This window comes from Porites lutea, chromosome 14 (assembly GCF_958299795.1).
Source record: "Porites lutea chromosome 14, jaPorLute2.1, whole genome shotgun sequence".
Lineage (NCBI taxonomy): Eukaryota > Metazoa > Cnidaria > Anthozoa > Scleractinia > Poritidae > Porites > Porites lutea.
The window spans coordinates 22,660,003-22,686,327 of record NC_133214.1 but is presented as its reverse complement, the minus strand read 5'-3'; the positions used below and the strand labels follow the sequence as shown (position 1 = coordinate 22,686,327).

The 26,325-nt window shown below is 37.6% G+C and overlaps 2 protein-coding genes across 2 annotated transcripts; one reads left to right on the top strand and one right to left on the bottom strand.

The window, feature by feature from the left end:
- Window positions 1–20: 20 nt before the first annotated feature.
- On the top strand, window positions 21–14,461 carry LOC140924097 (tetratricopeptide repeat protein 13-like). Its single transcript, XM_073374098.1, has 26 exons — window positions 21–316; window positions 1,922–2,067; window positions 3,167–3,245; window positions 3,526–3,596; window positions 5,090–5,155; window positions 5,500–5,592; window positions 5,829–5,945; window positions 6,738–6,848; window positions 7,381–7,463; window positions 7,841–7,913; window positions 8,096–8,164; window positions 8,332–8,436; window positions 8,805–8,868; window positions 9,264–9,382; window positions 9,497–9,534; window positions 9,864–9,909; window positions 10,035–10,249; window positions 10,394–10,486; window positions 10,822–10,905; window positions 11,228–11,309; window positions 11,812–11,924; window positions 12,285–12,408; window positions 12,899–12,978; window positions 13,273–13,351; window positions 13,716–13,795; window positions 14,224–14,461. The coding sequence occupies exons 1-26, from the start codon at window positions 55–57 to the stop codon at window positions 14,345–14,347; spliced, it is 2,616 nt and encodes an 871-aa protein (XP_073230199.1). The 5' UTR covers window positions 21–54; the 3' UTR covers window positions 14,348–14,461.
- Window positions 14,462–14,894: 433 nt separating this feature from the next.
- LOC140924099 (uncharacterized) lies at window positions 14,895–25,609 on the bottom strand. Its single transcript, XM_073374100.1, has 6 exons — window positions 25,358–25,609; window positions 25,141–25,215; window positions 24,849–24,926; window positions 20,667–20,807; window positions 20,411–20,503; window positions 14,895–19,959 (listed from the first exon to the last, which is right to left on the bottom strand). The coding sequence occupies exons 1-6, from the start codon at window positions 25,484–25,486 to the stop codon at window positions 18,784–18,786; spliced, it is 1,692 nt and encodes a 563-aa protein (XP_073230201.1). The 5' UTR covers window positions 25,487–25,609; the 3' UTR covers window positions 14,895–18,783.
- Between the last annotated feature and the right edge of the window lie 716 nt (window positions 25,610–26,325).

The window sequence follows — 26,325 nt, the reverse complement described above, 5'->3', positions numbered from 1 at the left end:
AGCGTTCATCGTCCAACGAAACCGAGAGGACCTGGTGTCATAGAAAACAAAAACATGGCGGCTTACATGGCTGCGTGGTGCGTCGTGTCGCCGCTCCGTTTAACCTTCTTCTTTTTGCTTTTTTATGAGGTTTTAGCAATTAAAGTCAACGTACGCGGAGCAAACCATATTTGCTCTTCCGGAGCGCAGGTTTTTCATGTCAATTTTGGCAATGGTCCGATACATCAATGCAATGTTATGAACACCACTCCACCTTCAAACAATGGCAAGCCAAGTTGCGCGGAAAAAGCAAAAGAGCGGTTAAAATCTTCCCAAGGTTTGTACGACAGTGTTAAGTGGGGTGTTTCAGATCATGTTAATAATCTTGTGAACTATAAGGCACCTTTGTTAAAAATTTCATCTCGCGGCTTCTGTCCATTCATGTTTTGCTGTACAGTACACGTGTTTGTGTCAAACTTCAGGTTACAGTTTTTTGAGGTTCTAGTTATCTTCTCCAGATGATTAATATAGTCTTTTTCAATGCAAATAACGTTTTAATATATCGTATTGAATGATGCAATGTTATCAATCAAAGAATGATGCAATTCACTCAAGACAATTAAAGAGGTAGTCTCATGAGCTGCACCACAGGCGGCCCAGAAGTAGTGTGTGTCAATATATTAATATTCACATGGACAAATTAATGCGATGAGTCGTCGAAACTCCCATGAACTAAAATAGTCCAAAGTCAAAATATAACAAAACAAAGCAAAGATACCTTTAACTGAACATATCCTTGTCTTTCCTGGCCAGATAATGTGGCATTTTGTTGAGTTTTGCAATATTATTGTAGGTACTATCCACTAAAGAAGAATTCGTCTTCTCCTTCTTTAGTGTTGTACTTCGGCTCGCATGTGCCCAGTTCATGAGATTTACCCTTTAAATGAATTAATAACCTGTTTCAAATACAAAAATGTGATGTACAGGTATGGTTGATGTCTCGCATCAGAACGACAGAACTTCTGTCATAAATGATTCAAAGCTCATGAGTTCCATGTTGTCACTGGGACTTTGTAACACTGATCAGCTGTGTGCTAGTTAAGTACTGTACTTACTTTAATTTCGTTTTAACCAATAATTCGTTAACGTCATCCTAAGTATAGGAAGCCTGAGATACATAAACTGATCATTATATAAATCTCATTCCTTTTTTTGTTCTTGTTATGGTGGAGGCAATCTTCATATTGTTTCCCACCCATATAAAGAAACCACAGAAAGGCAAAAAACGGGGGTAATTTTCCAGAGAATTGCTCTTTAATTTCCAATAATAGAGAAATTTTATTTTTGCCTTGAAAATATTTTCTGCAAGTATTTCTCATTATTTTGTTTTATCAGCTAAAACAGGGAAGGGGGGTGGGGAAGATCAAATTATGGATTCATCGTTTTGCCCGAATTAAAACCCTTAGATGGAAAAGTCATCAAATCTGCCTAATCAGCAGTAAAGTTTTTGCAACTCCCAAGTTATGCAAGGTTCTTAACAATTCCGGGGCTCATTTATACACCATGCTCTGATTTACTAAGTTCAAGGCATCTTTAGTTCTTTATACTACTACATGAACAATCACTGCAATTTGATTGGCTTAGAGCAGTGGTATTTCAGCTCAATTTGAAATACCTACATGTGAAAATTACAAACCTTTTGTAGATAGTAGTATAAACAAATAATAGCATGATTTGTACGTGATATTTGGCATAAATATCACTAGTGATATTTCAAAATTGTCTCAAATTTCCCTCCCTAACGGCTCGCCAAATTACATATAACAATTTCGAAATATCGCTCGTGGTATTTATGCCAAATATCACTACAAATCATGTTATTACCTATACTAATAATTTCAGCATTTTTTTGTTCTCATTGTTGTTTTACTCTCTGTCACAGGCTGTGCCAGCAAGCAAATGTCTCATACAGATACTTGTACAAAGTTTAGTTGTAATAAAGAAGAGATGATACCCACTACTCCTTGTTTCAAGCCTTTGATGAGTGATAAAAAGCACTTTATTATTCACACACCTGAACACAATAAGGTAACATTGCTTCAGGGCATTTTTTAAATATGTAAACATTGTGTTACTAGAGATATTACCTTTATTAGAGGAGGTTGTGAATATATCTTTTCATATGAAAATGGCATGGGTGTTTTTGCCAGTAAAAGGTTCCTGTTTTCTCTCACTTGCTGTAAAAGGTACGAAATATTGAGGGCTTACCATTTGTAATGAAATTTAGGTGAAAAATTTCTGACAAATGGTACTGGACTTGAAAATGTTTCCGAAAAGAGGAATGGGTTAGAGTTGTGCCATTTGCAAAACACCAGATAACGAGTGGGCCTGGGTTAAAACAAATCACCATTCTCCTCAAGAGGAAACCTGATACTGGTTTACCAGACAAATGGTACAAAACATTTTGGTTGTTTCGGTGAAAACGGGAAAAAGGTGATCCTCGAAAGCTATTAATTCTTTTCCAGAAAATTTCCACCGGGATAAACCATTCCATTTTAATTCTCGCCGGAATTACCGGGTTTTCCATACAAATGGTAAGTGCAGACAAATGGTACAAAAAATTTCAGTCATTTCGGTTAAAATACGAAAAAGGTAATGCCTTAAAAGGTATTACTTCTTTTCCGGAAAATTTCCACTGGGATGAACCGTTCCATTTGAATTCTTCCTGGAATCACCAGGTTTTCCTTACAAATGGTAAGTGCTCATTAACTATTTTGTCTTTAATTTCACACTTGACCAGTCCTTTTCAGTCCTGTCTCAAAGTATTGTCCACCTGGCCTAGCAGTACATCCAATCCTATGCTTAATACGAAATCCCACAGCCATATGCAGGGCTGTCACTAATGTTTCTAGTTGCAGGGTAAATACAACATGTTGGTGGGAAATCAGACAGCAATTGATTTCTTTTGGTTCTGTTTTTCTCCAATTCAATCATGAGAGTAGCGAGGAGTCACATTCTGCATCGTAGCCGAGGAAAATCCCTGGCACCCAGCCCTCAAACGACAGCCCTGCATACATTAGTACACATTGTAATACTTCAACTCTTTTATTATTTGATATGTGACTTAAATAATAGGGAACATACTTCATTTAACTTCATTTCTATCTATAAATGTTTTACTTTTCAGAGTCTCCATCTAGTCATATCACACAATACAGAACAGAAGGTTATTTTGACAGGAAACAGTCACATTGATGAGAGAGTTGGTGAGCAAGCCATGCATAAGCCCCTGTTATTGATTTAATACTTAAAACATGCAGAGTCAGAAAAAAATACAACAAAAATCAGTGCTCATTTATGGTTTGAAGGTTGAACTAGTTAGCCAGGTTTTCATTTCTTTGCTACTCAGATTCCTCTGGGTTTTTTGCCTCCCAATACAGCAGATTAAACCAATGTAACAGACATTTTATATTTATCTTTGAGCTGCACTTCTTTGCTGTATACAAGGCTCACAATTTCACTTGCATCTTTTTACTGACCTATTAGGTTTTGCAACACTTCAAATGAACAGTGGGAATTTGGATAATGCAATCGAGCAATTCACCAACATAATAAAGGTAATTCTATAATTCTATAGAATTACTGTATTGTAAAACAAAGTTAATGGAGCGCGACACCCTCGATCAGCAACACTTAACGCAACGTTATGTCAGCCCTTATCACATCTGGTAGAGTTTTACTTGTAAATAGGTAAAATTACTGGGTTGTACGTAAGTTCACTTCCACAGTTGGGAAATTACAGATACAATAGCGATGCTTGTTTCTGTTGCAGTTGGGGCTAGTTTTTAATGTATCGCTCATTTTGTATGCCTAATAAGAATAGGTTTCCTCATGCATATCTCGTGGAGCACCTTAGGTGCACATTCTGTTCAATGGTATGTAGTGTTTGTCATTGGCTTACCCTCAGTTAGCAGTCTGACTATAAAAGGCCTAGTAAAAATCCTGTGTCTCATTCTGAGCTGTATTGCTAAGTTCGGGGTTCGCAAATACGCCAAATTTGGTGTATTTTATGCCAAAATTGTTCAGATGACTCCACAGAGGTTACGGAGGGAGTCACTTCGACTCCAGAAATTTTTGGTGAACAAACAGGGAGCCACTTCAAATCCAGAAATTTTCGGTGACAAACACAGTTTTGTCCTTACCTTTTTCGCAACAAATACCATTAATTGTTAATTGTAAACGTTGTAAACCTTAATTAAATCATCAAAATTAAAGAATTATGCTCCATGACAAAACAGGAAGAGGGTAAATTACGATCAAAGTTTACTCGATGACCGCCATCATGGATTTGAGCTTTCCAAGTCAGCACACCGCCACAGCTACCTCGTGCATCCCTCATGATAGTGTATACATCACGTGCTGGAAAGTCTAAAAGTGGCTTTTTTCGTTGTGATACTTGACTCCAAATATTCCAAAATGACTCCAAAATTTGTGAAGCAGAAGTCACAGTGACTCCACTCATCAATAAAATTTGCAAACCCTGTAAGTTGATAGTTCAACCGTCCTAAAGTTTTGTCATTCCCACCCTTTCCTCCCTTTGGAGGTTTTGTTGTTGTTCTCAATAAACATGGGTTCACCACTTTCTTTTGCCTTCGGTTTAAGTCTTGCGGCAACTTCCCCAAGCTTTGATTTTAACGCAAATGTTTGTATGTGATTGTATTCGAGCATGTGCCGACAGAGTCAGCTCATAGTGCTGATAAGATAAAGCTCCTAGAAAAGAATATTCCCTACACCATGACCATTAAGTTGCATGATGCTGGCCAGAGGATTCAGCTTGAAGTGCTGTGGAGTGTTAGGCCATATTAAGTTTGTTTCTCTTGGACCTACCCGAACTTGTCCAATCCAGGGCATATATAATAATGCTGGGAGATAAGTAAGGCTTTATGGTCATGCTACGGAAGTCGTCTGCCATGCTGATTGCGGAGTGGTGTAGCCCGCTTTATGCCATATGTTTTGTTGTCATGTTTTTATTAAACTTTAATTTAAAGCCTAGCTAAAGGAACTGCAACATTAAATTTTATTTGTTTGCTTTGTAATTTTTTACATGTAGGAACACCCCTGGGTGACAGCAGCATATTTTGGTCGAGGTACAGCTTATGTTCAGAAAGGCTTACAGGTATTTCAAAGGCTTTACTCTGTTCATGGTGTGAATACAATTTTCTTTTTCTTTGTATTAAAAAAAAAGCATTTTATATGAGTGTCAATGTATTTAGCATGAAAGTGCTAATTGGGGACACTGTATTTTACGTCTCTTAATGGAGACGGGACCGCCATTTTACGTGGTCATCCGAGCCACGTGAAGGTCCAGCCGCCTGCAGGGCAAAGGAAGTACCTTCATTTCTCAGTTATTTTAAGACCCTGAGTATTGGTCGGGCCCCGGGAATCGAACCCACGACCTCCCGCTCTGCAGTCAAAGGCTCTACCGACTGAGCTAATCCTGCCGCGGTTCATCATTTTCAGAACAAGGAGAATGCTGATGCAGCAATAGAAGATTTTTCATCAATTATCAGATTGAGTCCTGATAATCCTGATGGATGGATAAAACGTGCTGAGGTAATGTATAATCAATATGAGATGATCTGCCTTCATCATGTTAAAGTGTCGATTAAGGCAGTAGAAGAAAAGTAAGTTCAAAGAATGATACACTCGATACATGTAGGTGGGAAAAAGCATCAGTCCTTAACTTACTGATCATCGATAAGGCCTTTAAATAACCTCTGGCAATAACTGTCACCCGCTAAGACAACTACCGATTCTTTTGCAATTTGTTCATTTTAATGTGTTGATAGGTGTTATCACCCCTGGGAAACATCAAAGAGGCATTAGCAGACATCAGAATTGCTCTTGATCTGAAACCCAGTGCTCATTTGTATGTCATGAGTGGAACGCTTCACTTTATGCAAGAGGTATGAACAGACAAATGAAACTATAACTTATTTACATAATAAAGGATTTAATAATGCGGTAATTAATCACTGAGAATAATTACCTGCTTGATTGTTGGCACATGGCCTTTGAGCGAGTAGGTCGCGCTATTTTTGAGCTCTAGTTCGGTGTAAATCTCTGTTAAATTTCTATTACTAAAACCTAAAGCAAAGTGTAAGAAGACGATAGGTAAACTTAGTCCCAATTTTTTGCGCTAAATTACAAAAAGACAAAGATTATTACCCTGATGCAACCATGATAACACGATAAATAAAATCGTGAAATCCTAAACCTTAGCTTCTTTCCCAGGTTGCATTAAACAGATTTATCTTTCTTGCTTTTGAATTTATTATACTTATTTCGTCTTTTCTTTTTCTTTGCTTTTTACTTATTTAATTATCTGTGCTATCTGATTTGTAATAGAGTCAATTTGGCACGCCTCTACTAGCTTTTTTTTTTTTTTTTTTTTTGCTAACTGCATACCAAAAGATTGTACTTTCAATATTATGATAATAAATATCTTGTCTTGATGTTTTTCCTTGATTTATTGACTGGCTGACCTACTCAATGAGTGGGTGAGCGAGTAAGGGAGTGAGTAGGGGAATGACTTTTAACAATGTGAGATTAACCATGTCTAAAGGAATTCCAAAATCCTTATAACTAAAAACTAATTAACTTTACCTGCTTGCATTTCTTCACATAATCTTCTGTTCTAGTGAATTTAACTGTTGATGACCTAAAAAGAAACCTTAACTTTTTATTGGCTTCTTAAGGATTATGAGGCTGCCACTGAAAGTTTCGTTAAGTGCCTGGAGACTGATAAGAATGAACCAACAGCAATGTTATATTATGGACTGTCTCTGTACCACAGGGGAAAAGTGAAGGTAATCAGTTATACAATACATGCAGCAGCTAGTTGAAAAAAATTCTTTTCAGGAGAGTACCTCAGTTTATCAACAACAACAACAACAATCTTTATTTTTCCTTTATTCTAGTTATTTAAAAAGTGCCCACGGCCTGCAGATCATTAAGTTAGGGTTAGGGTTGATACTGGCTCTTTTTGTTTGATGCAAAATAACCGTGGCCACAAACTCTTAAGGGTCGGTTATTTAAACAAATTCTAACTGAAACCGCGGTTTAAGAAATCTTTTGACCTCCAGATCTCTTCCTTAGTGGGTCAATTTAAGAAGATAAATTCTTTTCCTGTCTACTCTACATGCTTTAATGAAACTGTTAACAACAAATGGTGTTTAGATAAAAGTGTTGGGCAAACTGAAAATGACTTAGAATGCTGTTCTGTTAAACAATGGCTAACCATTTAAATAACTGGCCCTAAAATGTCTCTTCCACATTTAGTATAGTTATTGTTACTTACCTGCTTGCTTTTTTTTTTCACTGCTTTGGTTGATTTGTCAGGAGTCCATTGAGATTTTTAAAAAAGTTCTTGAGACAAACGTTAACAAGGCAGAGTGCCATCGCAGCTTGGGCCACGCCTACAGGTGGGTGATGTAACAATGTAAGGGTGAATTATTGGAAGTTATAAACAACTTTTAAGCTTGGATGGTTCAACTCTGGAGTCTGTTGCTGTAATATTATTATTGTTTCTCCATGTACCTACTGGGGGACAACAAGGAAGAGGGTCAGGTTTTGATCTTTGGAGAAAACATTACCAACCAACAGTATGTGGGTATGTTCTTGCAAGACATACCATGCTTTGGTACTGTCTATGCAAATAGAAGGGTAGATAAGACTTACCGGTAAGCATTTTTTGTACACTGCTGTGTAAGTGTGTAAAAATTGAGGTGTTTGTGGTGTATGTAAAGCTATGATATTTATGTTGCAAGTGAATTAATTTTTTGTCTCATTAATTGTTCAGGGAGTTGGGAAGTCCAGACCTTGCCCATACACATTTCACAGAAGCCATCTCTCTAGAGCCAACAGCCTCCCAGGTTTGTAAAAACATTTTTTACAAATTTGCTGCTTGAGGTAAAATGCCTTAATAATAATTAAAACAGCTCTATAGTGACTGTAAGTAATGTAGTTGGGGAAGGGTGGTGGCTAAGTTGTTATAGCTTTAGTAAGTTGTTTTGAAAAGTTGTTTAACAGTACTACTTGTTATCTTCTTTGATAGAATTATCAGTCCAGAGGGATAATTAATTATATGAATGGGAAACCTCAAGAAGCTATCAAAGATTTTGAGGTACTACAATATAACGGTGAAAATTCATAAGTAGCGTGGTTCAAGTAAAATCACACAATAGCAATGATGGAAAACATTTTTTTCTGCAGCCAAACCTGTATGAATACAAGTTTCAATTCCCTATTTCTGGACAAGGTTTATTTTTTTGTTTGTTTTCTTTTCAACAGGAATGTCTTAAATACAATCCAAGTAGCATTTCCTGTACTTATTGGAAAGGAGTTAGTCATGCTTCAAAAGGAAACTTTTATGAGGCTGTGAAATCAAGCACAAAGGTTTGACTGTCAATCAACTCACTATTTTAATACCGCAGGCCTCATGGTAGTCATCAATTAATCACTGATTTCTTGGACTTAAAAGTGTGGCATTTTATACATCACTATTATTTTCAACTTGACAGTTTTAAGCTTGTCCCTATTTTCACTCTTGAGCAAAAACCTAAAATTTATTCATTTTTTGTGACAAGTGTATAAACTTAGCTTTTTGTTTGACATGGAATATTTACCGGATTACATGTAAATGATCTCTATTCTCTCTGGAACTTCTTCCAAAGCATGCGAATACAAAGTAATGGTTAAAGATGAACTGGTAATGTAATATCAACAAAATGGGTGGGAATCAGCATTGTACCTTGAATTCACAGGTCTTGCTGACAGATACATCTCCTGTGCAAGATGTGGATGTTATCAAAAGCCATTACCTCAAAGGTGACAATGTTTTCTCTAAATTTTTAATTTAATTTGCTGTAATAATTGAATAGAAGGTCTTTGAGGACAACTTAATGAGTCAATCTTTCGCTGATAACCAGAAGCTAGCAAACAATACCCTCCACAGGAGCCAGCCCTGGTGGATAGGATACTAGCTTGCTAACACCCCTGGAACAAGTTAGACTAGCCCATCTTATGATAACCTGGTTTATGTACTACAAAGTGACTAGGGACATCAGTACTTTTTCCTGGATAGCATACTTCTGATCAAAAGATGATTCTCCTTGTCATAGGTTCACCACTGTGTATTCATTTTCTATAAAAACACTTGATTATCATTTGTATGACTGATTTATATGATTTACGTAAGAGCTGGACTGTTAATTATTTCTCAGAGTATTCACGGTATCTTCATCCCCACTTGGACACTCCTCTCTCTGAGTATTCCCCGGATGTTGATCTTGATGGTCGACTGAGAGATCTCTGGGTGAAGGGCCTTCCTTTCAATGCAAGGGTACGTGACTAGCAGACTTTCTTTAAACTTTGAAATTAACTGCTTTTAAGGGCGAGGACTTTGTAAATTTCAACTCATTATTCATTTTAACGGTTTAAACATCTTTTTTTTTAGAATTACAATGAGCAGCCTGGTATCCAGCCTCATATACGGTTAGTAAAGATAGTAGGCAGTCAATTTTAATTTGCTTTAAGCAAAGTGGTGCGTCCCAAAGTAGTGTTACCCTAAAACAATCTGTCTGTGCTGTCAAGGACTTGATCCGTTGCAAACGGAAGATTTAGAAAAGACAACGCATCTTCCAGTGTGTAACTTGCCATTCTGCCATCGTTGTCTTTGCTAAATGACCCTAAATCCGTTGCCTTATGGAACCAAACTGAAGGGCTGTGACATAAAAAACGAAAAGAAATGTACAGGAAAACAAGGTTAAGTCTTTGCTGCAGTATTCCAGCCCTTGGTGATTATCAACATTTTTTTTAAACAGAGAAGTTGAAGATGTTATTTTCGCCGATTTTAGTCCAGAGGCTCAGGTATGCCGAGTAGTGCATTTGAAATCGTCTTTTTTTTCGTCGTGTTTGTAGTAATTTATGTGATTAACCCTGTCTTTTCTGATACCAAACACCTCCTAATAACTCCTATTGTCTTCCATCTCTAGTTGTTATTATGCAAATCCTCCATTTTGGGTCCTTTGATTCAGTATCATTCGGCTGGTTTCCTGCCCAACATGAGGCATCATCGCGCCATGGGCCTTGCCATTCTTGACGTTGCACAAGTTGCTAGTAAGAACTGGAAAGCTGGCAGGTCTTCTAAGAATAACCAAAAGAAAGCTAGCTGGAGAAGCATGTTTGATGTGGCTGTCAAGTGGAGAAGGTAAGAATAGATCGACTGTACATACCTAAAAACTTTCCCAGACAATCCCTTTCTTACGGGATTCTTACGGTGATTCTCTCTTTCAATTATTACCCTTATCTTACAAGACCCTTTTTCTGATATTGCCGTCTTATTTATGTGTAGATTGTCTGATCCAGAGCAGCCAGTATTTTGGTTGGATATGATGCCAGATAAAAGCGTCAAAAGCGGCTTTAATTTCCGGATGAATCTTTTAAGGTTTGTTAAGAGACAATGTACATCCTACCCCACCCAGTTACGTACCCTCCTCCCCTGCCAACAAGGCTTGCTCATAGGTTCTAGAGTGTATAACAACATTACCACAGGAATTTTGACGACACCCTTTTTACGGACTTGGAGACCTGGTTGACTTTACCATCTAATCGATGTAATAGAACAGCAATTATCTTTTGTATCTGCTTTGTGTTTGTGCGAGTGACAAAATGCGAAAACTACTAACATTACTCCAGAGTTCTTTACACTGACTTTCTGTGACGCAGCGAGACTGCGGGTAGCGTGTCACGATCACGGACCTTAAATTCATATGATTGCAGGGGCCAGTTAAAAAGCGTTCGGTACTCGGACTACTTTGACAAGATTTTTCAGTTTACGAAAACAATGTTACAGCATTTATACAGGTGAGCTAACTATGATTCTATCCTTGACTTTTTCTAAGGGTATAAATCTATCGCTCCGCGCTAAGCTTGCAGTTTTTTTCTGTCATGCCTGGTATGCCTGTTGTTCTAAGCCACGTGACCTAAAAAACATGTGCTTTTAAGTAGCTTTGAGGCGGCCCTTAAAGATTGAGTTTGTCTTTCTTAAGTCTTTGAGACTGCTATCGTTACAATTTCAATAACAAAAATAAAGAGTTCATTAAAGCAGGAAATTTGATTGAAGTTAACCCACTAAGCTGTGGGAGCATGCGCAGAACGGTACTGACTTCAGGTTGATTGCTTTTAGAGTGGATGAACTCAATTCCAAGGAATTTAAAAATAATATAGAGAAAGCAAAAACATGTCGGCAGCTTATGGAAGTCTTGAAGGTAGGCCTGAATTGGGACAAGTATAATCAATCACCTCCTCAAAATAGATTATAGGGGTTAGTTTCTATAGAAACTGTGGTGTTATGTCGGTTGGCGGGAGTGAACTTAAAAATTTTGTTTGATTAAATCAGTTGATAAACCACTGACTGTAGAAAGATTGAGAAGCTGACCTTTGGAGGGCTAGCCTGCTTTTATGTCTCAGTCACTTATCAGTCTCCTGTTGTTGTACTAAAACCCCGCATCACCCAGTTCATTCTAGGATGCTGTACAACTCAAAAAACATAGATAGGTCAATTGAGCTCTTTCTTCCCCTTTGTTGCCCCGAACGATTAAAAAAGGCACCAGGAATGATTGCACGGTTCATCCTGAGGTTGTGTTAACCTCATTTATGACCGCACTGTATCATTCCTTAACATTTGATAGTGCAGAGAGTGGGTCTAGGGGCCTTCTTACATCCTGCTAAGAAGATATTTTCTCAATTTCTGTTTCTCGTGTACATTAGCAACACGATTCACGTAACCCGCAGCCTGGTATGGTTTTATCCACTCATGTATCAAGTACAAAGGGCACTGGAACGAAAAGTTTAGAAGGATTAAATTTAAGTCTCTCTGAAAGGTCAGTTTATTGCTTATGTCTTTACATGCATTCATACTAAAGGCAGTCGTACCCTTCAATCATTAACACGAAGTGCGAAGGTGGGACCATAGTAGTGATGTAAGCTTTTATTACTTTTCAATTTTATCTAGATTTTAATAAGTTTAAGATTTTGGTCATTCTTTGGTAATGATGTCGACCAATCCCAACAGTCATCTCTTGTTCTTCTCCCTCACGCCCATTGCTTATCTTGCCCCCTCCCCCCTTCCCCCTCCCCCCCTTCACACACACGCGCTTGCCAGGGTGTGCAGGCATTACTGCGTCAGTGATACGTTTTAACAACAAGATTGAAACTAGAGCACGTGACTTCTGTTATCTTAGCGGTTCCAATCTTTTGTTCACAATGGACACCCCAACAACACCATCAAGGACAGCTGATTATCATTCAGAGCTGGATTTTATTTGGGGACAGCTTTATGATGAGATGAGAAAACCAGGCAACAAGGTAAAAGACTCAAGTTTGCGCCTCTTTTGTTCTCGAGACGTGTTTGTTAGTGAAATTGTTGTGAACTGGTCCATGAGAAAAGTGAAGAACTCTCGGCTCCGAATTTACAGTCCCACGCGGACGGCAGTTAGAACAACATCGGTGGTCCCCACTTTGGGAACTATACAGCCCCCGAAATGATCCCCAACCCTGAAATGATCCCCAAATCGACCCCGAAATGATCCCCATTTCTCTTCACGTCGACCCCGAAATGATCCCCAATTAATTCTTGGAATGGAATCATTTCGGGGTCGGGATCATTTCGGGGGCTGTACAGAACAAACAAATTACACGACAGTGACATCTGTGTTCACCTGTTTTTACAACCAGTTCCTTCTCTCTTGTTCGGCAAAATATCATAATTTACGACTCTAAATAATGACTAAACAATTTTTCGATTGTTTGCCATGCCCTCTGTGATTATAGTTCATCATTTATGCTTCTCCCACAGGATGTTGATATGGTTGGCAACTACATTCTCTATATGGTGTACTACTTTTTTAATCTAATGCCTCTGTCACGAGGATCAAGGTAATTTACCCTTTCTTACCAGATCACGACATTGTGTAGGTTAAATAGCCAGCTTTTGTTTGAACACCGCGCTATATGGTTCTTTCCAACAACCCGATATTACGGCCCCTTTTTAACGCAGACCTCGGTGTAGCAAGCGATTTTCTTTAATCTCGTTGTATTTAATTGATGAAACAGGGACCCGATATAACACACTCGGCGTTACCAGTCGCTTTGCACTTCCTTATATCGTCGGGGGCTCCGAGTCAGTAACATGTGTAGCTTACGAATTCTTTATTTTCCTTTCTGTACAAGTGCTGTGGCCTACACAGTAGCTTTAGGTCTTTTCCTTGCCGTTGGTAGAGAAACAACTGGAAAAATTCCACAAGGAAAGGTACGTGCTCCTGAAAATTTTTGTTTTCCGTCAAACGTCTCGATTTGAGGGCCGCATTGGAACTACACGAGAGCGAAAGTTGCCAGATTTCCGAGGGATCAGACGAAAAAAGTCTTAAACCTAAAAGCAATAATAGTATTAAGTAACATGGAAAGTTAAGGTCATATTATCACCAATCAGCCAGCTGTATCAAAATTTACAATAGTGCTTCTCTGTTCGTGCAGCGCTATAAGGTACATGGACGAGTGAGAGTTGGGTCAACTATCATGGGGACCCAGGCCGCGGGCGTTCAGTGTAAAGTAGATTCTAGCTTACGATCGGTTGATATATTTATTTCACCTTCTTGTTTTTCTTACTGTTTTAGGAGGTGGACTTAGAAGCCATGATCGGGGGATCCGTAGAAAATTTCGCCAAGCACGTCAAAGAATGGCTGGCGCTTAAAAAGTAAGGCTCTAGGTACTGGAAAATTATAAGCCTCAAGTCGAGGTCGAGGCATTATTTTCAGTGAAGTTGATTTAACAAATTTACTCTGTAATGATATGATATTATGTTCTTCTTCATGGGAGTATGTAGTGATGTAAAGTCAACTCTCTCTTAACGGACACCTCTTTAAGACGTACATTTCGCTAGAACGGTCACCTAGAGTTAGTCCCCGCCTTTCTTTACTCCTTCTAGTTGACTGTCTATAAGATGGACATCTCTCTAAGATGGTCACATAGGGCTGGTCCCAATTTGTCATTATTAGAGAGAGTGAGTTGTATGAATGTAGTATTAAAGTTCAATCTTGTCAAACTCCGAAACTTCCACAACCTGAGCATAGGCTTCTTATAAGTTCGAATGATCGTTGTGTTAATTCTTTTCTCTTTCTGCAGGTTGTCCAAACCGGTAACGTCTTTTCCCTTTGTCAGTGAAGTCTTCCCCACTCTCCGCGCTGCTCTGGAAGCTCTAAATGTTCGCTTCACTGAAGATGATTGTAAAAATCTCCCATCATTTTAATTTTTTTAATAAAATGCACAGAATAAAAAAGCACGAAAATTAATGTCACCGATTGAGGAGACGTTGAAACAAATTTGATTTTTGTAATAAAGAGCTGTTGAATACTTTTGTTTACATCTTGGCTTTACGAACATTTGTTGGTGAAGGGAGTGTCTGTTATTTGAAATTTAGAATAGTGTTTTGCCAAAAATTTTCCAGTCTTTGTCAGCCGTGTTTTGATTTTTTTTTCAGTTCACTTCACCTCAACGTATGACCGCCATGTATAATCTGCCTTTTTGATGTACAAAGCTGCTTGTAAAAGTTTTTTTTGCAAATCTTGGTTAACACGCTAATCTGTTTGTAGAAATAAAAGAGGGAGGGGACGTTGCGCAGATTCGGATCAGCGGCACGTGCAGTCTGGCGCGTTGAGGCCTGTTACTAGTATGGCGGTGTGCGACAAGCTCAGACTGCAGACTGGCAGATAAACCAAGTAAAATGCTCTAACGGATTCCGCATTCCTAAGCTAGACTTTTAGAAGACTTAACATGTTAACCACAAACAACCACAGTTTCTTCACTTTCAGCAAACTTTACTTGATTTCTAAATCTTTGCGAGACTTCATGAATGGCAAGCATAGTACTTAATTACAAGTCAATAAGGAACGTGTGAAAATATAATTCCCAAATTTTTCTCGGCCCGATTAATAATATTGCATTATTTGGTCTTGTTCAGAAAATTTGGGAATGATGAACAAGCATTGATACTTTGTCGAGGCAAACTACTATCAAATCTAATCCTGTCACTAACGCTAAGTATTACATTCTCTTAAGGTATAGTATAGTTACATTAAGTAGACTAAATTACAGTGATGCAGCCCTGTTCATTGAAACTGTATAAAGAAGCCTATAGACAAGATTACTCATGTCAAAAATTATTTAACAATTATTATTCCTCTAATTCAAATGGACTCTGAGTTAATAGCCCATGAGGCCGAAGGCTGAATTGGATATTGACTCAGAGGCCATGAGGGCAAGAGGAGTTTTAGTAAAATCCAACTAGTTGGTCAAAAATATTGAGACAAAACAACTTTAGCTAGTAAAATGCGATTCAGCCACAACTGTTTTGGTTTTCAAAGCCAGCACTTCACTACTAGTTGGCTATAACACATAGCCTAGTAGTAGCTCAACCAATCAGAGCGCAGCATTGCTAATAGACCACTAGTTGGATTTTACTAATACATGATAGTCCCCCATCTTAGTCTTATTTGTAATCTAGTTGCAACCTTGGTTCCTGGGTTCTCTCTCACTAGGACCATAAGAACGAGGTTGTGCCTGTTGCATGCATGTCCACAAGCAAGCTCCTCTGTGTATGTATTGTTTTAAAATATATTACTCTACATTACAACAACTACCCAGTCTTGCACAATTATTAATCAAATAGTAAAATAAGTAAAGCAAATTAATTTTAAAATGCTGCTTTTGCAACATGAGGCATCAAGATGCCACAGGTGAAGAGATAAATTTATTCATACCAGACCTTTTTTCATGGATTCCTTACAAAAAATACAATTTGCATTAAAAAAGAGTCAATGTCTTGTAAGTATCACTGCTCACATAAACCTACAGGCACTCTGACCAGCCAAGTATAACCACAAACAAGAGATTCCTTGGTTCTGAGGCAGCGCTTTCAAATAAGGAATCCAAGAGCATTAAAGTACACCATACTTTTCTCCTGTTAAAGGGTTTCTTCCACAACAACCAAAGTTGAGAGGATACAGAAGTAACTGATCCACTTCCTCAAGCTTCAGTTATTGCACAGGTGCACTGTATTAACAATGAGGGTGTGTTACTTTGAAAGAATCCAAGATTAAACTCTTGATCTTATATTCTTTGGATTCTTTCCACAAAATACTTTGGGAACACACCCTCACTTCTAAACGTTTTATTTAAGTTTTAATTCTACACTTAATTCTGAAATCTTTAAGTGGAAAATCTACCAACTATACGGTCGTAATACATGTATGCCAATTTTTATAATACAATTAATTTTACACATGTAAAAGCCATTAAGGACAACCTTAAGTTATAATAACATACAAGTGATATTGAATTGCTCTTTAATCCCTGGTGCAAACAAGCTATAAATCTTTCTATAAAGTCAATATAGATAAAAGTCATAATTGCATGAACAGGAGCAATAACAACCTACTATATCGTTTCACGTTCATCTGTAATCTCTCATCTGTTACACAAACTTGTGCAAGACTAATTTTGCTCACTGCATGTGTTAAATGATTAATGAAATGCTCAAGCTAAGTAATACTTCTCACATTGGTTTAGCAGGCATGCAAGTAAGTTGCAGCTTCATTTTGTTTTTTCTCTTAAATGGAAATGCAGAGAAAGTTTGCCTTCTCATCTAGTCTCTTTGTATGATGCACATGGCCTACTCACCAAAAATTTCAGTGCATATAAAAACAGTGAGAAACACACCCATGAAGATAGAAAACAAGAGTGAGTAACAATAGTAAAATCCCTAAATTGTGTAAAGATTTAAAATACAAACTAAGAATACCTTCATTCTTTGAAAAGGTGGCAAGCCCATCATCTAAAAGTCAAAACAGTTCTTAAACTGACTTATTTGTCTAAAAATTTATGAACAAAGCAAAACTCTACCAAACATTGTACTAAAATATGAATTATCTGAAGTTAAAGAGAGACAAAAAGAATAAAATTATTATACTCTTCCACAAAGGTGATCTTGACAATATCAATAAAAAAATTCAGTTGCATATAACTTAGAAATCTCCCCCCTTCAACCCTGTCATCAGAACAACTACACTATTAAATCCACCTTCGGCAGTAAACCTTTCCTTAAACCACTCCAAAATATCAAGCTTTCATTATTACATCTGGTAACTTTTTAGTAACAAAATTTCATGAAATAACTTAACAAAAAGGATCAACTATTAGAATAAAATTTCATAAAAGTGCTTTCACAACACTGTACAAGCTTTGTTGTGTTTGGATGAAATCTTACAATGAAGAACCACTTAAATCATTTGAGCCACAGATGGTGCAACAGAGTGAAATGATGGCCCATTGTGTTGTTTACAGGCATCAATAGAAGCTCATTAGTACTTTTATAATGTAATAGTAAATACTGTAAGTTTTAAATACACATGTGGTTAATATTGTTATTAGTATTTTACAATAGAGTTTTTAAATTATTTTGTGCAGACTAGTCTCCCATTTAGATCAGCGTGCAAAGAAAGTAGAGTCCGATAACCCTGGGCTAGTGGATTTTGTTCTTAACTTGCCTGGCGGGCAAGTTAAGTTTTATGAGGAATTCAAATTACAGAAGAACTGTGAAATCAATTCAAATCAATTTTTTGGGGCTAGTTGAAATGACGTTTGGGCTAGTATATGCTAGCTTCAGCTTGCCCAAATGGCAAGCTTTAAAAGTGACTTTCTATGCACCCTGTAGATCCACTAAAAGAACCATGAAGTTTAATTTGCTGAGAGAGTTTTGTGAACCCTGCTCTTATACCTGCCAACTCTCACGCCTTAGGCGTGAGTCTCACGCCTGCGGGTTGAAAACTTCGATCTCATGCCTGCTCACGCTTGCGGGCCAATTTCTCACGCCTGATTGAAAAATGTGAGTTGTTGCCGTCTTTCTTGACACAATTTCCAAAAATATGTTAACTCAGACCCATGTTAGGAACGAAAACCATGTGTAAAATGAATAAATGACAATACCTTCCTCGCGATCTCTGATTTTGTGGATAAGCATTTTCTCGATAACTTCGCCTTCTGCAGACTTCGGACGTCTTCGGACTTCTTTAGGAATCTTCGGAAATAATCGTGTCGTCTTCAAAAATCCCAGCACTCCCAGGATAAAAATCTCACGCTTATATCTCAGAAAAAGTTGGCAGGTATATGCTCTCAGTGTTTCGTTCAAGCCCTTTACAATGGAAAACCATTGCAATTCAACACCAGTCTAATGGCAAGTGTGATGGCTGCAGTTATATTTTAATTTGGATAAAAAAACAATGATTTTTACTGAGTTTGAGAGTTGCTATTTTTGTCTCTGAGGTCTGACTATCCATTGATAGTGCTCGATAGGATTTTAAAAAATAAACAGCCCTTCCCTTAAACACATATATCTACACTTGAGCCTCTAAAAATAATTTTCTAATATGAAGGTTGCATTACTTTCAAAGCTTAGTATTCAAGATCAAATACTAATATTTTAATCTTGCATGCATGTCTTTATCATGTTGCCCTGACTACACGTATGAACAAAATTTCAAATACATGACAACATCAAACTAACAAAGAAGAGACTAATCAAACTATCCCTACAGTATCACCAACTTATCTTAATGTTAGAGTTATCTAAAAAAACACTTTATCTAATTATAAGTAAAGTGACCCCCTCACAGATCAGCTACACTGTGATCACACCCAAAACACTTGATCCTGACTAGATGGGCTAAATGGATTGGAATCCTTCTTAGTGAGAGGTACTCGAGGTGGTGAACTTATCTGTCGAGAGTCAAATAGAGAAGCAAAGTCATTGCCATTTGTTGTATGTGCAGAACTTTGTCCCCAAGATGCCGCTGACCAGGAAGTATTTCCCTGAGATGAGGTACCACTTGATGGCAAAGTAGCCTTCAAATCACTAGTCCATGCATTTGAAAGTGCATCAATCTGTGATGCTGTTTCTGCAAATGGGTTTACAGTTGTAAGGAGACCTTGGTTTGGTTGGGCTGTTGTCCCTGCTGACTCCACTGCCTTTCCAGAGGCAGTTGCCAGCCACATCTCAGCATCAGAAAGTCGTGGTTGTGGCTTAACTGGATGTGGCTGCTGGGTAGGGGTGCTCCATTGGGTGGGTCCCTTGACTTGAGGTGGCGCTGAAGAGGAAGCAAATGGCTGTGATGATACTGCTGCTGTACTTGGTACATTACCTCCTCTACTCAAGTTCAGCAATGTATTAGGGGCTTGTACAGATGATGGTGGATTTGCACCCAACCCATTGTACATGTTGTTTGGTTGCCTTGGAGTACTGCTCTGTGGCCCAGTGGGTTGAGCCCCAGATGTTGTGAATGGTGTGTTGTTTTGCAGTGTGATGGCATCCATAGGTGGAGGCAACTGAGGAACAGATGGCTCCTCTGTAAGGGTCTCATAGCCACTTGTATCTCCACGAAGAGGCATAAAAGAAAGAGGATTGGAGCGATATCTCAGAGACATATGCCGAGTAAAAGGTGATGGGTTGAATGGTTGTGGGCGTGGCCTCGCAACTGAAGGTGGGGGCTTAAGAATGGGAGTAGCTGCATTGCTTTGCTTTGGTTGGCTTGAAGATGGCAACTGCTGTTGCGGTGTTGAAGTAACCACAGTGCCATTGTTAATTGGAGCCATAGAGACATTTGATGGCACTGCTGCAGCAGATATAGGGACTGTAGTTGATGAGGGTGTAGGGGTAGGGGTAGTAATTTTCCCTGGAGAAGGCTGCTGAGGTGCTGGTTGATTTGATGGACTTGTCCCGTTCACCAGTGGTGCAGTGCTTGAAGTACTGAGTGTGGCAGTTGCTGAGGCAGAAGGCTGCCCTCCTTGGTGTTGTTGTTGCTGCTGCTGCTACAATTGGAAACAAACAAATACACCAAAAAAGTGAGAATAAGATAAGAAGAACAGGTTTTGACTTCTTGATGTATGGTATGGCACTTCATACCAAAAAGGCAATAATTTATTATTTGCAGCTAAAAAATACAATTATTATCAATAAATAACAGCCAGGGAACCGAGAGTTCTTTCTACCTCTTAAAAAGAACACAGTACTTTTAAGAACTTGAGTCTAAAGGAGTTAAAGACAAGAGCAGCACTTTTTCAATAATGTTGGAATGTATGGCAAGATGTTTAACTTTGAAGCAGCTGTGGAAGTAATATTACTTGTACTCTTATGAATAGGTTGAGGATATGACAAACAAAAAATGGTGTCACAGTTACCCCAACCAAATAACATCAAGTCAAAAAACTGTTTGGACCTTCACCACAGTAGGAACATGATACGTCATCCAGAACAACCAACCTCTTTATGCTGTTGTTGTAGAGCTTGAGCCTTCTGTTTCCTCTGAAGACATGCAGTAAAAGCACAGCCAACAGCATGGCTCAGACGTTCTCCCTGAAGGAAAAAAAGAAGGGTACAATCTTGACTTGAACAAAGTACAGAATCTTTGAAAATGGAAATCCATACACTACCACATGACAGTTCTAACATGAGATATGCTACACAACTCAACATTGTTTGTTAAAGGAGATTGCTACAAAGAAGGTCAAACACTCACTGTGTCTCTCATGGCTATAAAACAGTGACAAATCCATCGTCTTGTGGTTCCATCACGACAGATGTATGAGAACACTCGCTCATTACTGGGATCAGGGGTACAAAAGGAGACTTTCTCAATTGTCTGATCAATAACAAGTGACTGAAACATAGAAGTAACAATGGCATTAATCACTGATTCACAACAATCAACAAATTAGGAGCAAGAATGATTAGATAATATATACATGTACAATAAACTGGCACAAACTTTTCCTACAAAGATACGACAAAGTCTTCTGCTGGATAAATGATTAATATTTCTTATTATTCATTCAAAATATTTCCCCGATTCTGACTGGCTAAAAGCACACGCATAATTCACCATAAACAGCTACTGATGACTAAATTTGGAAGAATTTTGTGTTTAATGAACCGATGACGTCAAAAGTGCAGCTTTCTTGCAGGTTAATGCAACGTTAACCGAGAAGACCTGGGGACGAGGTTGAGTTGTTTTGGTTGTGAAAACAGAAATGGGGGACATTTCACTTGTTTCAAGAGTAAGATCTAGGCAAAATAATAGCTAAACACATGGCAATAACAGCAAGAGGACAACTCAAAGGGCGATATCTGCTATTTGGAGAATATTTGCAGAGCTTAACAACCCTAAACATGCAGTATCGAAGATGAACATCAATGGATCGATGGAGGTAAGCATGTTCTAGCCATGTTTTTAAACTAGGAACTATTTTGAATGAATAATAAAACAATTATTGAATTCAGCTTTCGTATCATATGAAGAATTATGGAGATCTTGGAGGGTGTTGTCGGTCGAGGCTGTAATACTCTACTCGATCTCCATATTTCTTCATAAGATACTCAGCCTCATTCACTAATTGTTAAATTATTAAAAGGCTGACATAAATTTTATCCAAAATTCAAATTGCATTCAACACCAGCACTTCCTCACCAGAAATGAAAAATGAAACAATCTGTATAATTAATTATGAACATCCCAGACTCAGGGTCCATCACCTATATTCTGCTATGGAGTTTTGTTTAAAATAATTAGCTCACAACTTTAAAAATATTGTCATCTAAAGAAAGTATTTCAATATTAACCAATAGTGTTTCTTGTTTTAAAAGTTGATTTCAGTCGTTTTCAATAAAAATTACGCACTGTCAAAAATAACTATTATTAATCTATGAGAGGCTAGAAATTCCAGGCCCAAAACTAAGCGAGAGCAGCTGATACATGTATATAAGGGCACCAAAATTTCATATTATTATATTAATATATTGGGTTAAAGAATTTGAATTAATTAGGCACATTCTGACAAAGTTAAGGTTATTGCACTCTGCACCAGAGCGGACAGCTAAAATTCTCATAACACCGATTTATGCACAAGTAGTTAATACAGAAATTTTTATACGAAAAAATAATACCCCAGTATATTGAATACATTATTCCAAATTTCATCTCAAGAAAAAACAAAAAAACTAGAATTCAGTGTTCAAAAAATATTCTTTGTGAATTCAAATTAAATTCAATAATTTCCAGGCTTGCTTTCATAAAATATGTTTCACTTTGTGCACTTCAAATTTAAAACCCACAACTTGAATCAGAAATATTCAATTTCAACAAAATATTTAACTAAAATTGGTCACAGAAAGCTCTCAATTTAAAGTAAACCAAAGAAATACATAAATAAAATGTGTTTGGGTGTGGCAAGCAAGTCCACATACAGAGAGTGTGTAAGATACCATTCCACTCTTCTGAGACTAACACGATTTAAAGACTATCTCAACTGTAAACTTGGTTGTTTTGAGGTTATTATTATATTTCAGGTTTTGTTTGACTATTTACCAATTCATTTTTCATATAGAGCCCCATGAAAACCACAAATTGCACTGTTTTTCACCCAAAAGCAATTTAAACCACAAACTTCTGACATGCATACATATGATTTCATATATCATAACCTTTTTGTTTGACAGTTCTTTGCTTCTGTCTACACAAATGCACAAAAAAGACAAAAATGTGAGCCAGCAGGCATGGTGAAAGAATCATGCTATACATAAAAAAAAATAGATAATAACCACGAAACTGATTGTTAATAGTTATCATGGCTTCTTTTATTTTTTCGGACTTATTTTTAAGGAAACCAGAAAACAGTATTATTGACTAACTACTGAAACAGTTTTTTCAAAAATGCCCATACACTGTAGCCCTGCTAATCAGCAGAGTGAAAATATAATAAATCACTGGAGACAAATTTACTTAATAGTTTAAAATTTATCTATGTAATTAAATTGAGTAAATAAAGAAATACCATCAAAATCTTCTAATTGCAGGAGGTTCAGGGTAAAATAGAAAGAAGAGCAAAATAATTATTTCAACTCTTGTTAGCTTTTTCGCAAAATGTAATGTAACAATTCTTTTATTGAATCTTATTTGAGGCTATATTCATTTATAGTGACAAGCTCATTACATACCACAAAAAATGCACACACATAAGGATATGAATTACGCACATACTAAGGATTAATAATAATCTGAATCCTTCACTATGGTTCTCAGTCCTTTGGTAAATACTAGCAAAACTTTGCATTTTTAATCAGAAGCGTAGCGTAGTCAAGTCAGCTTTTTAGTCAACTGCGGCACCTTCAAAATATCCCAATGTCTTTGTTTTCCAGAGCAATTTGAGCCAGTAGTAAACTCTCATCTGGTGAAATTAGCCAGCAGCCAGCTTTTAGCTACATCTCTGATTTTATGAAGCTCTATTTATTCACTTGTCATCAACTTCTCTAAGGGGGGGCCCTGTGTAGATGGATTAGGGGACTCTGCTAATATCAAAGTGTACAAGCTACTTCCTTCTTTCCCCTCAATTTGTTCAAAACAAAGTCTAACAAGGAGGGATTTCATGTAAATACCACACATATTTTCCAATTTGTTGCAAAGTTACCATCAGAAGATCTAATTCTCTACCACACAGACCAGCTCAACACTTACTCCCCAATTATCAAAGCCAATGAAAGGTACATTAGAGCAAAGGTCTCCAACTAGGGCAAGCCTTTACATTCAGTTTAACTACAATAGTACAAGTGGGGATACAAAGTTAAAATGACACTGGAATAATAACAACTTGGCATTTACATCTGCATGTCAAATGTCATTGTTCAAAACTAAATATCTCAAAATTTTCCTTGGCTTTCAAGATTATTAAGAAGACATGATTTGAAATAAATAAAACATTATGCCACCACAGGATCTTAGATTCACAATAAACAAATAGTCATAAACATGCTTGAGAAGAAAACACATAATCAGCTTTGAAAGACAGATCTTTTAAATGACTGCCTTAAAAATAAATGTGGAGATCACTTGATTATTCATCCCAAGAAAAAAGTCTAAAATTAAGAGTATTCAAACGCGTCCTGTACTTCATATTAAATATTTTATCTTTAAACATTAAGACAGTTTTCTTTTACAATTCAGCTGTTTCTACAAAGTTCCTTTTTTGACAACATATGTTGTGATCCAGCCAAAACCATAAATGCAATACCTATTTTTGGTGTTGCTGCTTTTGCTGCTCAGACAGAATTTAATATATAAAAAAAGGTGGACCTCAAGAATAAATATTAAACAAAGTAGAGCAAGTAATTGAAACTAACATCTTTGGTGTATTTTAGTGTTCCTGGTCTCGTATATTTAGTTTTCAATGACAGTAAACAATGAAAACCAAAAATATAATCATTTAACGTTTGTAAAATAGTATCCCAAGCATCCAGGAAATTGTCGATCCATAATGTCGACGTTCCGAAGAAACGATCGAAGTAACAATAGACCAATATCAATGAAGAATCCGATGAACCATTTAATCTCACATCAACTTTCGATCGATATTTCGTGTTGTTGATATACGGTAAGACAGATTTCAGGTTTTGTAAGGCAATTTGTAATTTATAATTCCACGTTTTCACACGCATTGCTGAGTAACACCGGGGTAACAGAAAAAAATAGAATTGAAGGAAACTTTCAAACGCAACAGCCATCAAAACACATAAGCAATACTGCCGACCACTCTTAAGTTTTGGCGATAATCATATGATGTCACATCGTAGTGTACAACCATTATTCATTTCACACACATCGAATTTCAATCGAATTAATGCTTACTACAAAAAAATACATATCACTGACCTTAGTTTGTTCATCTACAACTCGCAAGCAATCCGCCGTAACAAGAAGTTGCATTCGTTTCTTTTTCGCAGTGCCAACCTAGAGAGAGGAATTAACAGGCCTTGTCAGATCGACACGAAAGTTATCAATCCAACGACTTGGTAATATCTGTCTATAAGCTAACCAACGTAAGAGCAAAGATGCGATACGGTATAAAAAGATGTGCAGTGACAGCAAAGACTTTAGAGGAAGACCCCGTTTCAGACTGTTATATTTAGAACGGAAATCAAAGAAGTTCATGTAGAAAGCTTACCTCTTTCATCTTACGAAAAGCCTCGGCACAAACTTGGGTTCCTCTTGATTCAGTTACTTCTATTGCTCCTACGTACTAAAGCAATTGCACGTTCTCAAATTAATCGAAAATCTGGATTTACTCACTTATATACTTTCTGTCGTCATTATAGCAAGTTCATAACCAATAAGTACAACAACAAATGCCAGTAAAAGTCTCTTTATTTAGAAAGACTTACCTTAACCGGAAAACTAACTCCTCCATTGCGAACTTTGTAGCTGTCGTTTTCCCAGATTTGCGGTCTTACGCTTTCTGGTATGTGCCTTTTTGAGCTTCTTAGACTTAAGCTTCGTTTTAACCTGTTCATAATTGGAAAGTTCTTCAAAATCTCGAGAGAACCGAAATAAAGAGAACAACAAATCCCCGACACAGTTCACAAATGCATTTGTTCAAAAGTTATTAGCTTACGAACGGTGTATGAACCGGCCAATACACGCATGCTCAGATGCCTATTGCGTAATGTGTTCAAAACTATTTTTAGCGATGTCCAGGCGGATTCCTGACCTGGGAGAGGGCATGATCTCAGGTTAGCAACTTCCGATCTGCAGGAAGGTAGATACCTTTCTTTTCTTTTCTAGAAAAAAATGTTATTGTCGCTCTTCAAAATTTAACTGAGATCCGGGGCGCACTCAAAGGAAGTCTGGGTAGAGCTGAGCCTTCAAGGCCTTCAAACCCCGGATATCCGCATCTGAAAGGGGTCGGGATGCTCGTAGTCTCCCTCGCAGCCGTTTTTAGTATCGTCACGCAACGCTCCCCTTTGTGGAGAGGAGCGTTGCGTGACGATACTAAAAACGGCTGCGAGGGAGACTAGGATGCTCGTTGTCTCACTTAGGGGTGTAAGTTTCGGATTTTGGTCTCACTTAGGGTCTTCTGGGCAAAACACCATCATATTTAGCCGTGAAGGTCTCGTTTAGGGTTGCACGCGAAAAAATATAACAATATATAACTGATACGTATATTTTTATTGCGTTTTATTTACTCCATTCATATAATCCAAGTTTTTTTCATTTGTCTGTGTTTTAGCATGGTCTCTTTTAGGGGTCAAAAAAAGATTGGGCGGTTGGGCCACACCCAGATCGGTCTCCTTTAGGGGTTTAATTCAAAATTTCCGACGAGCATCCCCACCCCTTTCATATGCGGAGTGCC

Coding starts and splice junctions, on each gene's coding strand:
- LOC140924099 (XM_073374100.1), bottom strand. CDS start 25,486: ATGAACAGGTTAAAACGAAGCTTAAGTCTAAGAAGCTCAAAAAGGCAC. Junction 25,216..25,357: donor GAGTTAGTTTTCCGGTTAAG/GTAAGTCTTTCT, acceptor CAATTGCTTTAG/TACGTAGGAGCAATAGAAGT. Junction 19,960..20,410: donor TACAACAACAGCATAAAGAG/GTTGGTTGTTCT, acceptor TTCCAATTGTAG/CAGCAGCAGCAACAACAACA.
- LOC140924097 (XM_073374098.1), top strand. CDS start 55: ATGGCGGCTTACATGGCTGCGTGGTGCGTCGTGTCGCCGCTCCGTTTA. Junction 317..1,921: donor GCGGTTAAAATCTTCCCAAG/GTTTGTACGACA, acceptor TCTCTGTCACAG/GCTGTGCCAGCAAGCAAATG. Junction 11,310..11,811: donor AGCTTATGGAAGTCTTGAAG/GTAGGCCTGAAT, acceptor CGTGTACATTAG/CAACACGATTCACGTAACCC.